We start from the raw sequence: 15,019 nt of genomic DNA on the forward strand, positions 1-15,019 counted from the left end.
AATAATCATTCAATATCATAATGAAATTTCTTTTAAGGTCGCTTTTTTCATATCAAGATAAAGTAAAAAAAATGCATTATAATATATATTTTTCTTTTAAAAATTACACAAAATCTGTTGCAAGAAATTTAGTATGCTTTTTATGCTAAATAGTCTTTTAATATTTAATAATACGATTTGGACATTAGGAAAACTTTTTATATCACTTGCCTATCGATTTTGGAAAATTAACACGATTTAGTATATTTTTATTTATTCAAATAAGGTAATTCCACCCTCCTATGATGTCAAAGGTTTTTGCAAAAACTGTTTTAGTTTAAATTAATACCCGATAGAACAATATCTTTTGAAGGAATGCTTTTCAATAGGTGTACTGAAAAATATTGTAAAGTAAAAGAATTTTAAAAATGCATTTTATTTATTTCATCAATTATTCAATCTTTAAAAAATGTTGACAAGGGCAACAATTGTGCATTGTATTAATAGTATAATTATCAATAATTGATAAGGCAGTAACTCCTTCTCAAGTCTCTTCAGGCATTTGTTTTATTGTACTTCTAATGTTAAATCTTAAGTTTCCCTGATATTCACAATTCAAAGTATCTTAGGAAGTATTTAGGAACATTCAGTATCAGAATTATGCATTTTAACCAGTTCTTGCATATTTTTCATAATAATACTGTTTACAAAAAATGTACGATATTTTTTGTTGACATATCCTTCTGTTTATTTATGTCTCCAATCTTAAATAATATGATGACCTATACATTTTTTTGCAATATTTGAAAAAATTAAAGTATATTAAATGAAAATAAATGCAGTTTTTGTACTTTGAACCATTAGAATTGTGAGGGTGGAAAGACCTTGAATAACATGCTCGTATCTTCAGGTATTTTCTGTATATTTTATAAGTTTTTTTTATCAAATTTATAACTAGTTTTAGTTAAATTCAGTGTAATACAAGAATCTATAAAAAATCTTTTTTTCTTACCATTTTTTTGTCCAAGATAAACCAATGATGCTCAATTCTTTGTGGACATCAATTGTGTGCTTAATGAACATGCAGTGAATAATAACTACAATTGATTTTGTGAAGATATTGACCAATTAGAATAATACAACTTGCAACCTATAGACATTATATGTTAACAGTAAATCCATCATTGTGATACAAAATCGTTGTGTTTGGGAGTATTGAATCTGTCAGTATTCTTTAGATGTTTATATTAGACATCAGCTTTAGAAAAAAAATAATGGCATATATTTGTATGCGTGTGCTATTTACTATCTTTTGTTAAATATAAAACAGAAATTAGATATGAAATTCCACAAAACTTAAGACTAAAACAGTTTAATAATATTTTTGATTTCTACTATCATAACAATGAGATCGATTACATTTCAATGAATTGATTAAGAGAACATTTCAATCACATTAACTTAAATTTATATGTTATATACATAATGCATATGACTGTACATTTTAATTGTTTTTTTTTAAAAAACATTAATTTTTTGGCATTCATTCTTTCGACCAGGTTTGATCCTCTTTCTCTATTGGTTCTTTGAAATAAATGTCTGTGACTGGTGTTAATGAACTCGTAGGTCTCCGGAACACTTTCGAGCGCAAAAAATTTAGTAGTTCGATGAAAAATTGAAAAATCTCTACAAAACTCATGATGGAGGCCCCCATGAAAAGACCAAGTGCACCACCGACATCCGAAATTAACTGAAAGCCCTGTTAAAAAAATGGAAACAATGCACTTAAACTCATTATCTGAAGAAAATAAAAGTAAAGAATCTATAAAAACTTAATATCTGAAGAAAATAAAAGTAAAGAATCTATTAAAAATCTCTAAGAATGGAATAAGAAAAGAAGAAATTCGCCTTAAGATTGATAATTAAATCAGTCATGTACATTGTACATTGGTTCTCAGATTCTCAGATTAATAACTCAGATATGTAATTAGATCTCAGATTTATAACTTACGTCATACATTGGCTCTTCTCTAATTTCCTCGTAGTTCAAATCCTCGTAATAAATTACGGCTTTTAGAAAGTTTCCTGATAAGCTGCAAAAATTACAAATATATATTGTTTTCACTGACAAAATACAATTTACATATAAATAGCTTCGACAAAATTGAATTAATATCATATGCAAGCACCTTTTTAATTCGTTATAATAAAATTAATTGAATTCCATGTAAACCATTTTGAATTTAGATGGCATAACGCTATAACAATTTGTCCTGGTGTCTGATTTCAATTATTAGGAGTCACTTAATTTGTAGAAAACATGGATTTTTTTTGTCTTTCGAATCTTCGAATTGTGACAATATTATTCCAAAATTTTGTATACTTGTACCATTGAACTTCACTAAGGCAATTTACAGAGCCCTTTCCTCAATAAAAATAAAATTTTCGAATTATAACTTTTATGCGATTAAAAACACCACCTTATACTCATATCTGTAAACAGATAACGAAACTCTGACATTATTTCTTTTTAAATTAGCATTTTAAGTGGTACATGTAAATGGGTATTTCTGGGTCTCTATTTTTAAAAAAAAAAATTATCTAATTATCAATGTATATGAGGTGTTAGACAACAATTAAAATGGCAGACAATAAGAAAACTTCAAGTAAACATCCCTTTGAGATCTAATCACACGTTAATCAAAAAAGTAGAAAAAATGTGTGTGTAAATACCTCTCGATTTCACTCTCTGTAGCGTAATTCTGTAATACTTTATTGCATTCCTGGGCGAAAAACCAATTGCGGGATCCATCACAAATGTCAGCCATTATATTCTCTTTCTACAAAACGCCAAATACATATCTGTTAAATGTGCATTTGCGAAATACTTCAAGGAAAACTTTTTCCAATGTAGCTGTACAGGGACCATGCAACAATAAAATCTAGAAAGGTTGGAAGATTTTAATTTTAACTGATCCATTTTTGCAAACTTAATATTTGCACAAAAATAAAGTTTCGGTATAATTTAAATTCTTAATTGATTACATTATTCATGTGCTAGTAGTCTAAATCATCTTATAAAAGTTCCAGTGAATACTATCGCTTTTATTAACTTTGAAAAAAAATGTCATTTATGATTATTTTAACGCCGCACATGTGTGGATTTCTTGCACAGTGGCTTTTCAATTTCAACTCAATATTTAACGAACTTTACTATACTTTATAAACGCAAAAGAATAAAAATATAATTTGTTTCATGGAATTTTCATGAAGTTTTCTTACTGTCGAATGTATATATCTTTTATCCTTCTGACATATATTTTGATCTCTATCGACAATAAGATATATCAAAGGCGTTTCATCAATTAAGAAAAACTACTTACAAATGTATAAGTCGAGTCAAAATATTCCATTGAACTCGAAAAAAATATGCAAAAAAGATACAAGGGAGTTTACCACATCTTTTTTGGATGTTTTACTAAATAAGGACTCTATATGACCAACTAACAACTAAATTGTACGACAATGGAGTTCCCTTCAGATTTTAATCATCAACTTTCCTTATTTATGTAGTTATATTCTTCTATTACGTGCACATGGACTTAATCTTATAAGCAATATAGCTCATCATAGGTTTCTTAAGCCCTCTTCACACATTTGTATTGTTGATAGATTTTTTTTAAATCGACCACTTTTCGATGTCTTCACCTTTTCCATTAATAAAAAAAATGATTGACATTTTTCATACAAATTACTAAGCCTCTTTGTTTTAATACATCATTTGATGAAGGAATAAGGAACAATTCGTCTACCTTATCAATAAGAATACCAAATTATACCAAGGATAATAATACTTCATATGTTTTAGTTTTAGAGATGTGGTTAATTCTCTTACAATTTATGAAAATCAATCACAGTCAAAATAGTTCATTTTGTAACAAAATCGTTGACTTTGTCCTTACCAAAAATTTCTGACTTGGCCAGGCTCTCCCAGATAAGCTAGTGTCATATATTATTTGTCTACAAGGAAAATATCTTTTTAAGAAATCATGAATTTAATTAAATATGTCAGACAACTCGCATCAAATCAATAAATGTTTTTAATAAATTTTGTAATTCGGAAGAGAGAACCACATTTTACTAATTTAAATAATTTATTCGACTTTAATTTTTAAATTTTGGCAATAATAATTCACAGTTCCATAGCATTTGTCTGACCAGTCTCTGTAGAAAACCTACCTACACGGGCTTCGGCAGTTACAGTCAAGTAAATTATTTTCTAGCTTGAAGACAAGAAATTCCTCACATCTGCTTGCATCTTAGAAATTAAAATAGAAGAAACATAAATTGAATTCATTAACTATTTGCTGTCATCAAACATTTGAAACACCTCCACGTAACTCTTTTTTAAAAATGTATTTTCTTTTTACATGTGTAACTAGCGCTGTACAAGCAACATTACCTAAGTTAATCTGTAAATTGCAAAACAAAATCATCGTCGGAAAGTAAAGACGAGATCACCCGTGGGTTTCCGACGATAAACAAAATATACATCTTTCGAATTAAGCAATAAAGAACCAATACTAAAATGAACTTCAAAAATGAAATAAAGTACGGCTTTTGCTTTAAAGATTTCAGAAAACATTACTTATGTGAAAAATGCGTTTTAAATTTACGATCCTCAATTGATCTCCTGGATAAAAATGAGAACTACCAACACCTTATTGACCATATATACCAACAATAAAATGTTGAAGTTTGTTTTTTTATTTCTTCGTTTTAAATCACTGTTATAGATCTATTGTATGGTGTTTTACTCCCCATTCATAAAGACATATTTAAAAATAACTTTAGGAAACGTTTGTGGAAGACGTACAGATCGACAAATTAAACCTATCAGGATTATAAGAATAACGCCAAAACTTTGATAAGAAATAACGGATATGAAATACGCAATTTAGATGCAAACAGAATATTATATTTGATATCTTTTTTTTTTTAAGATATCAAATATGATGTTTTTTAAAAGTTTATATTTTTTAAAGTTAAGTATACGGATGATTCATCACTTACTTTCCTAGATTAATGTTCGAAACACAATCACATACTCACCGGTTGAATTTGAACAGAGTGGTAGGGAATCGGTGTTCCCAATCTTTATGTATGAAGTAGAAGGAATGCATTGACACTGGCTAATTATTTCTCTCTGACGACAAAGTTTCAGACAGGCCTACATGTGATTCAATAAGAAATTTAAGTATATATGTCCTCAGTACTGTAGATTCACAAAAAATTTATGCAAGATAGGTATATTGCATTTTTCGATTGTTGTTTTCATACAAATAAAAATATACGCGAAAAATAAAATTTTGGCGAACAGACCCTTTTGTTTCGTGTTATACTCAAAAATAAAGTTCTTGCCAATGAATTGTGATATATACAGGTTTTTTTTAGTTTGGCAGAATCTCAATATCTTTAAATAAAAATAATTCCTTTTGTAATGTACTGTGTGAATTTCCTCTCGAGGGGTTAATTAAAGAACTTTCCGGGGATGAAGGAAATAACCTAATATTTTCATACTTAATTCATACCGGGATAGTGTAGCGTATTCCAAACATTCGTGTAAAGTCTTCACCCGATTCACAATTTCCATGCGGTTCAGATGCTCGCTGGATTGTTACCTATTGTTTAGAATAAGAAATATGCATTAAAATGTCCATTTAGGTTTCAGAATAGATTTAACCAAACTATGTCATCTTTATTTTATCTTAGAAAGAGCTTGCTCTACGTATTCATGAACAATTTCTTAAACGATTTAAGTAACTGACATAAAAGTTGATGAAACAAGAATATCTACCAGTCTCGTTTAAAGTCATCATTTCGTAAGTTCTATGATTGATACATAGACTTTGTCAGCAAATGCAATCTATCATTGAGTCAAATGCTGACTATCGTCTTTCGTAATAATTTAAAGGCCATTATTTACACACAAGAATTGTCGATGGATTTTTCCGGTTTTTCTAGATTATGATAAGGAGTACACAATGAGTGTGAGCAATCGAAAGGGGATGCTCATTCATCAATGGCACCTGATCCCACCTCTGATATTTTAGATATCTGTTGCATGTTGATCTGCTTGACTTTTGAGCTTTTATACTGTTTGTTATCTCCATATATCTCACTTGATTCTAGGCTGTACTGATTCTATGTCCTAATTTGAAATGTAAAAAAAATAATAATAAAACAAAGTTTCAATGTATTCTCATCGCAATGGCTCAATAAGTCTCACCAATTTCATCCCTATGGTTGTTTCGAAATTAGGGTTTAAGGTAAATCCCTCTTCTTCTGGAAAAGGAAACGTACCGGGTTCATGAATTACCAAACGCATACCAAATGCATCCATATAGTCCTTAACATACTCAAAAGTTTCAATATTAAGTGTAAGGCGTAGACCTAAAAGAAAATTAAAAATAAACTATTAATACATGTCTTTCTATTTTGCTTAGAAATATGGTAACTGGGTCCAAGGAGCTATAAACAGTAACAAAATATTCTTACAATTATCTTAATCAAAAATAATCTTAAATGAATTACCGGCAATTTATTCATTGTTATATATGAAATTTAGGATTTCCCAAGGACTTATATCGATTTACGACTAAAACACGAATAGTTTGCATTTTTGTACAGAATGATAGGTTTATTATGCTTAGACTTTAAGCATTTAAAGAAAAAATTAAATTGCACATTTAATCATAATTTGTATAATTACAGATCATAATCATTTCTTTACAATGTTATGCACATGTATATACATATATTTATCACAGAATATTCACTTTTTCATGATATATGTGTATTTAGGTTCATTTAGATTTTTTTATTTTTAATAAAAATCACAAGGATTGAAAATTATAAACTGCATTTAGAATTATACAAGTAAGTATAAAAAAGAACAACATATATGTTCACCATAAATGATTCAGATTGAATTTACCCAGGAGAGGTCCTGATCGCTTGGTAATGTACGAAGTATCCTGAAACGTGTAGCAGTTCCCATACTCCAAAGACTGGAACAGACTAAAATTACTTTTTGAAAAAAAGGAAAAATAAAGATGATAACAATATGGGAAACCACGTGAGTACCACGTGACCCCTATCTAATTAGTGGAGATTTTCAATTCGACGACCCTACATTACGGACGTTTTATGGCCTAAATACGGCAGTTTTAAACAATATTTCATAATTAAACGATAACTTTATGTCTCAAAAATATAATAGTGTTTAATTTTTAAGAAATATAAATGTATGATGAAAATCCTTTAAGTAGGAAATTTAAAAAGTGAATAAACAGTTAAAATGCTTGAGAAAATTCATACCTATGGTAACACTCGTTTCCGTTGAATGCACAGGATACCAACATATCAGAGATGGCGTGACCTACGTTTTCCCTTATTTCTCTAAAATGATAGGACATGCAAATCAAAATAAACTCCAATGGCTCTAGGTATCATCGTATTCCGTCCATTTATCGATGAGTTGATAAAAGAAATTGCTAAAAAAATATGCAACTTATGATACAACAATGTAAGTTTAAGTGAAAGGGAATAAAACATTATAAAGAAAGTGTTTTAGTTGTTTCGTTTTGTTTTGTTGTTGTTTTGTTCTGTTGTTGTTTTGTTTGTTTGTTCTTTCATAAAATGGTGTTCACATTTTTGCCTTTGGCAGTTTAACCAATCGCAGTGTTGTCTTGCGAGGAAAGGGAGGTTCTGATTACTGAAAATTACTGAATTTTTACCAGTGGCTAAGTATTATCAGTACATTTTGTGCAATTTTCCAAGCATATTTATTAGGGAAATTGTTTTTAAATTAGATCTCCTCGTGTGTGAAATTTCACTTTGTCCCCTTTTCGGAAAATCAAATTTTACCTTGTATTTTTTTGAAATTCTGACTGGAATTTAGCAACTCTCAGGCTCCACTCATCCTGAACATGTTGATCAAGATCATTCATATAATCCTGAAAACTAGACCAGGTACCGTCAGAGCCAATCCACCCGTAGGTTGAAGTGTGGTAGTAACTGTTCGTAGTTGTGTAGGAACCAGAAGTAGTAGACGACGGCGAATCTGTGGCGGAAGGGAAAGTACTCCCAGAATTCCCTGAACTTGTAGTCCCATCAGACCCAGTACTTCTTTTTCTTACTCTTTGATTGGACTTCAGAAACCATGGCTCAGTTTTGCTTGTCTCAATATTAATGTTTTCTTTTGCCAGTAACATTGACAACCAACTTTTCGGGGAGTGTTTGTTGTTGTTTTTGTATTTTCTTTTGTTTTTATTGAGTTCAACTGAGTGGTAGGGTTCTCTCTCCATTAAAGGTGCTGGAAGCGCGGGGCCTCCTTGTCCTATCCCCATTTCTTTTAAAGGAAAAAAGTTGGTGATTTTATCACCGTTCCCTGGTGACAAATAGGAGGAAAAGGATACTTTGGTTTCTTTGTTAGACCTACGGTTTACACTCCTTTTCTTTCTGGTATATGTGCCCTATTTCATAATATAAAGTATATATTAACCAAATTTTTGTTCAGTTTTCATTCCAGCAAGATTTCAAATTTCTAATATATAAATCTGCTACTGAACTTAAATGTATGTCAACAGTTATCAGAAAGACTTAAAAAAAATATTGCTATTTTGAAAATTGTCTGTCAGACTGACTCACTAAAAATGGCCCGACTCAAAAATTTTTAACCATCAGGAAAAGTTTATTTTTCAATTCCTTTCTCATCCAGTAATCAACTAATATAATTTTAATATTAAACTCAATTTCAGGCAATTTTTAAAAGAAAATGAGCACTTATGTAAAATAATTACCCCCCCAAAAAAAAAAAAAAAATTCAAAACACTGCTTATCCTACATTTTTTCGTCCTAATTCGGGGGAGGGCAAAACAAATTAAGACGACCTGATCTAAATTATTTTAGCATTATTTTTACCATTATGAGAAACATCTAGATTAAAATTCATTATTTTGAACATATGAATTGCTCAATAGTTTCCCAAAGAGGATTATGCACACGTAATAGCATGTTAAAATAGTTCAAATGGTAAACATAAATCCATTCTAGACGTATCGTTGTTACGCACCTGTTTTTCCATCTTTTCTTGAATTGAAAATTTTGGCTAGAATTATTTCGTATTCGGGTAAGATTGTTCAGATTTTAGAATCAAAATGAAAGCAACTCACATGCATCAACAATAAGAATGGTCCGACAAAACATCATTTTTTTTTCATTAAGCGAATCCATTAAAAAACAAACAAAAACTTACATTTATTGTTTTCTGTGTATCTGTGCTTGTAATATAAAGTTTGGTCATTTTGATCGGGTTCATATTACAGATAGATACTGCTGGAAACGGTAAACTAGAAAACTTTAATTCCACTGAAGTCTTCACAGGGTAGGATTTATACGCTCCAAATAAACGCGATAACTGGTAACTCAATACCCCAGCGGCTGCAAGAAAGACTAAAATCCAGAGAAGACGTTGATACCAATGCCGAGACGTCACCCATCTAGAAACTCCATGGATAGACGAGTTCTCCGCCATAGACTTTAGAACCTCTTTAATGGAAGCTTTGGTGTTCATGCTATTCTCAATGACCATCTTCATTATAATTATGATGTGATATTTAAATTGAAATAAAATTTATTTACTTAATACATAGCGACTTGAACGTGTGTATGTCATGGTTCAAAGAGCTCTTTTTTTTCCTTTATCACAAATTGTATATCTCTCTTAAATTTGGGAAAGCGGTATAGAAGCCAAACTACAAAAAAAAGCCAAATGGAACACACATTTAGAAAATATTTAATTTCAGTTTTACTTAAACTTTATCCAATCATTGCAAAAATTCCGGCACAATACAATTTAAACGGATATGAACTGCATGAGTGTCATGACCATCATTAAGGAATCGTTGGGAGGCACCCCAATGATACTGATAAAATGATTTCACATTTTATCATGATCGTATCATTTTATTCGCGATGACTTCTTTTCCTTGCGGAACTATTTCTCATATTGTACTTTAAAGTATTTGGCTCGGAAAGCATTCTTTAATTAACTAATTTACAGAACGATTGTAAATGACGCAAGAGACTAAATATTTAGAAAATAACAAAACAGATTTCATAAAGTCTTTTAAGTATCCCCACATGCCATGATACACGAAACTTGCAATTGTCCCCAAAGACTGCCAATAAAAGTAGATGTAAACGACATTTTTGTTATAATTCTCATGATCAATCAACATTAATAGCAAATAAAACAGGACTTCGATCTTGGATGAGATAACGGAGTGCAATAAAAGTCTTATTTCAAAACCAGAGATTCTATTACTTTGAAAAATTAAAGGAAGCAGTGAGTAAAATTATCATTTTCTATTTGACGAGAATGCGTTGTTCTTTTGTACATGTATCTAATTTGAAATGATTATACAATCTATGGATAGTCAAAATACCACGGTATATATTGATGGTGAAATTATATGCAGTGATTCTAGACAAATTAAATGTGTGTTTTAAGAAAATCTCTTACACTAAAAAGAAAAACAACAAAAAAGATTTTAACTAGCTCAGTCCGTTTTGAATTGTCACTAACTTTAAATGAATACCATTTATATTATACATGTGTAAGTTCTTTCATGTGTTTTACTCCATATTTCTTTTAATTTTTCTTTTCAGTATTGATTTTTGATTTTCTTCTACCTTTCCCCATAGAGTTTCCTTAAAGATTAGCAAAGTAGTTTTAAACATTTTATTTTTACAGGAATGTAGATCATTTAAAGAGCTTTCCAGATTCGTAAATAAATTTCCTTATAAAACAGGGACAATACTTCAAAACGAAATTATATATACTTGTTAAGAAAATAATGTCGAAAATCGCTCAACAGTACAATAAATTCCTGTCCTTACCTTCTTTAACTGTTATTTTCTATATATATATATATCACAACATATGTTTAATTTGTAGGAAAGGAACCATTCCCACTAGTGAAAGATGGACCATTGGAATACTACTCAGAGAGTGTAGATAATTGATGCAGACTGTCCGTATCAACAATAAATTATGTATACTGTTTACATATAAATGTCCTGTGATTAATAAATTTGAGTAGGTTCCTGGAAAATGACAGCATTAATGGAGAAATGGTTGAATGACAATGCAAAAGCTGTCAATTTGTATTACATCATAAATAGCTGGAAATCATGAATAACGAATTCCATTGTGGGAGAGAAGAATTGAACTTTATTTTCTGGGTTTTGTTAAGTTAATTAATTTGCTTAAGTTTGATAAAAAGGATTAAAAGGAATTTGGAAACATTACTGCAAACAAATTAATTTCAATAATGTATTTCTGAACACAATCGCATCCAAATGAAGCAGATTGATGCAACACATAAACATGCAGATTCAGTTGCTAGGCAAATGGCTTCATTCCTATGACGCTGAAGTCTTTTTGGCTCTTAGATATATGTATTTACATTTAACTATTCCGTTGAACTGATTTAATAAAACTCTAAGGACAGAGGATGCTAACAAACTCTTGTCATAAAAATTGAAAATAACAAAATGGGTCATGTTTCAATGAGTAAAATAAACAAATTTCAACGCGTAGTTTTTAATTTTTTATTCAAAGTTTCACAAAAAGGGAATTTTAAGAGAAAAATATTTGTATAGATTAATTTGGATTTTTATTAGTTGCATCATTTGCAACAAAAATAGGCCCAGAAATACATGTATATACCAATCCAGACATCCTTTTTTTATTTGTATCATCTGTCCATAAGATAATATAAATTATTTTTTAAAAATTGTTTTCGTAATGTTGTTTTCTATATTTATTTACTAGTAGAAAAGTACTACATATGGTGAAGCATCAGAGCATATCGCTATTAGCAAACCTTTTTGTACTCATATGAAGCAGAATTTATGCAAAATCTTATGTATGAAAAGAAGAAAACACTTGCTGTGGCCTTCAACTCGACCTTCAGATATATCGACGACGTATTGTCAATTAACAATGGTAATTTCCATTCCTACATCGATACGATATATCCAGGAGAGCTTGGGATAAAGATACCACAGAGTCTGACACATCTGTTTCATACTTGGATATTTTACTTGAAATGACGTTAATGGTAACCTAACAACCAAGTTATATGATAAACAACTTATATGAAACAACAAAAATTATGATAAACGTAATGACCTCAATTCGTAAACTTCATTTACATTTTTCAATATTACTCATTGAAAAGCCATTATTATTATTATTATTATTTGAAATCCAAAGTACTTATTAACCTTTCCATTAGGAGATAAGGTATTAATACTACTGATAATAATTTATTAATCATACAGTATATTTAGTACATCGTTATGCTCAAATGTGTTTGCCTTTGGGTGTATAAGAAATGCTTAATTTCATAATTGACTGTAAACAAAATTTTCTGTATATTTGTCCATCATTGGATAAATCATTTTACTAATATACAATGATAAGAGGGCTGCTTCAGGGAAAAAAAACGATTTTTTTCTCGATATTTTTAAAAATTTAAACTCATAATATCAATGAATATACATGTCGAAAATCTTTTCAATTTTCTTGGATAACCCCCGGTAATATTCATACATGTACCCGAACTTTACAAAGAAAATATTTTATTTTATTTTTGTTATCTTGGTCCATCCGTCTGACACACTTTCTTATTCCTCAAAGAATTTTCTCATTTTAAGCAATTTTTTGAAATATAAATAGATGTGCGATGAGGTTTCATGATTTTCGTACCCTGGGTCCAAACAATGGTAAAAAAAAAACCTTACTTCCTCGGTCTTTACTTACATTTTACGGGGAGCCAAACATCTTTTGCAAGATGATTAAAGCAGGGATGGGGTAATTGAAAAAAGTAATTGTAATTGACTGTAATTAATTACATTTTTTGAAGTAATTGGAAGTAATTTGTAATTGAACATTTTTTCAATTACTTGTAATTGTAATTTAATTAATTACACTGAAAAAATACCATGTAATTTCAATTACTTTTTCAATTACATTATTACTTTATATAATACACATGCTTGATATGAGTTGATATATTGTCACCACGACCTCCCCATAATACTATATTTTATTGCAAAACATATCCCCAGTCCTTCAATTATACAGAAGACAGTTTTTTTTATAATAATAATGTAGTTTCTTACTAATCATTATATAAAATTTGATTTCTTTGTTTTATGTTTACATGAATTTTGCACCACGATTTCTAGGTCTATTCAGCTATGAAACACAAATAATTTATTATATTTCAATCTCTTTTGTTTGTTCAATGACGATAATAAGAATATGTGTGTCAAAAAAAAAAGGAATGTATGTGTTTAATGAAGTTCTCTCTTGTTGGTATTAAGAGATAATTGCCCTCCAGATCACACCTGTAAATTACAATCAAAACAAATCAACCCCTCTACAGAGGTATTCATTCCTTGATTTAGATGACATAGCCACTGCATGGGGATAATTATTTCAATTAAAATGCTCTGCTAATTTGAGAAAAGAAAAACTTTCAATTTGATAATTATTTTAACATTTAAACAGAATTTTATGAATGTATTTTGTATCTCAAAAAGATTTGTTTGTACAAGTTTTATTTATGAAGTAAAAATGTTCAACATATATAGCAATTTAAGATTTTACCTTTAAAAGATTACCTTTATTTAAAAGAAATATTTAATTTGAGGGGTTACAGTTGTGACTTATTTTTACTTTATTGAAATATCCCCTTTTAATCAAATATCATATCCCATGCAATTAGTGTACATGTAGGTTTTGTGTGGAGGCAATTGCATCAAACTGATCTTGAACAGTTCTTAACTGTTTTATAAATAAAAGTTGTGATTTAAACCACAAAGATACACTATGCCTAATAACATATTATTTCTTATATTGTTTGTGCAGAGGCTGCGCTAATATACAAGTGAATGATCCCTGTTCTGTATTTTCATATGATTATAAAAAAAATCCAAAAAAAAAAATGTACTAGTAATTTGTAAATCAATTAATTACTTTTGTAAAGTAATTGTAATTTAATTAATTACATGTCTTAAAAAGCCTGAAATTTAATGGTAATTTAATTGAAGAAAAGGTCAAAGAAATTGTAATTTAATTAATTACTTTTTAAAGTAATTGACCCCATGCAAGATGATTAAAGATGTCCTTAAGATGTGCAATAAGGTTAGGAAATTTTCATTTTCAGCTCACTTTGGAATTAAAACTTGTACTTAGTGCATTACGTTAGCAAGATTATTTATTAAAGGATTGTAATCTCAACCATGCTTTTATCTGTATATTTTAACAAATATTCGGGTATATTTTTATTATCTTTGCCGTTACATTTCCTCAAAATCCACTCGCAAACAGCAACACATAATTCATCTTTTGGAGTATAATATTTTGTGCCCTGTAAATATGCAATAAGGTTTCAGAGTCATTTCATCACTTTGGGAAGTTGAAATCTAAAAACTTTTTTTTTATTTTCACAGAAAACCTGGCTCCCAGAACTCAATTAAATTTTAGGCAGTACCCACGTCATCTTTTGTAAGGTGATAAGTCGTGTCCTGCAGGTGTTACGCTACTCCGTCCAGCCATCACACTTTCTTCTTCCTCAAACTACTCTTACAATGTATGTGACAAATTCATTTTATGAGATATGTATGCTTAGTGGTGTCCTGTGGAATTGTGCAATAAGGTTTTGGAATTTTTCATTTTCACATAAATGAAGGTCGAAAAACGATGGTTTATTCTCGTTTCTTTTTTAATAGATAATCCTGTCCCTACCAAGTAGCCAAATGATATATATTGGAAGAATTTAGGTTGGGTTTTCGGATTCAGGTGGCTAATGTGTATCATTTGTTTTTTCGTGCGCTGTACACTTATTCAATTTGTGTATTAAAGTAATTAATGAAATACAGCAATAATATGTATTTTAAG

General features: G+C 29.6%; 1 protein-coding gene across 1 annotated transcript; it reads right to left on the reverse strand.

Moving 5' to 3' along the window:
• Window positions 1-1,514: 1,514 nt before the first annotated feature.
• On the reverse strand, window positions 1,515-9,634 carry LOC134273388 (amiloride-sensitive sodium channel subunit alpha-like). The gene is made up of 12 exons (XM_062755592.1): window positions 9,299-9,634; window positions 7,909-8,516; window positions 7,360-7,440; window positions 6,977-7,068; window positions 6,269-6,432; window positions 5,571-5,660; window positions 5,092-5,209; window positions 4,219-4,297; window positions 3,942-3,999; window positions 2,713-2,819; window positions 1,991-2,072; window positions 1,515-1,738 (listed from the first exon to the last, which is right to left on the reverse strand). Exons 1-12 carry the CDS (start codon window positions 9,632-9,634, stop codon window positions 1,523-1,525), a joined length of 2,031 nt encoding a protein of 676 aa, XP_062611576.1. The 3' UTR covers window positions 1,515-1,522.
• Window positions 9,635-15,019: the final 5,385 nt, after the last annotated feature.

Source organism: Saccostrea cucullata, unplaced genomic scaffold (genome assembly GCF_032062105.1).
Source record: "Saccostrea cucullata isolate Sc308-1 unplaced genomic scaffold, CSIRO_AGI_Scuc_v1 ctg31, whole genome shotgun sequence".
NCBI classification, from domain to species: Eukaryota; Metazoa; Mollusca; class Bivalvia; order Ostreida; family Ostreidae; genus Saccostrea; species Saccostrea cuccullata.

What these genes read in the sequence shown, in the direction of transcription:
- LOC134273388 (XM_062755592.1), bottom strand. Translation starts at nt 9,634, where the DNA reads ATGGTCATTGAGAATAGCATGAACACCAAAGCTTCCATTAAAGAGGTT. An exon ending in AACTGCCGAAGCCCGTGTAG is followed by an intron (nt 4,000 to 4,218) that starts GTAGGTTTTCTA and finishes TTTTCCTTGTAG; the next exon opens with ACAAATAATATATGACACTA. An exon ending in ACAGAGAGTGAAATCGAGAG is followed by an intron (nt 2,073 to 2,712) that starts GTATTTACACAC and finishes TAATTTTTGCAG; the next exon opens with CTTATCAGGAAACTTTCTAA.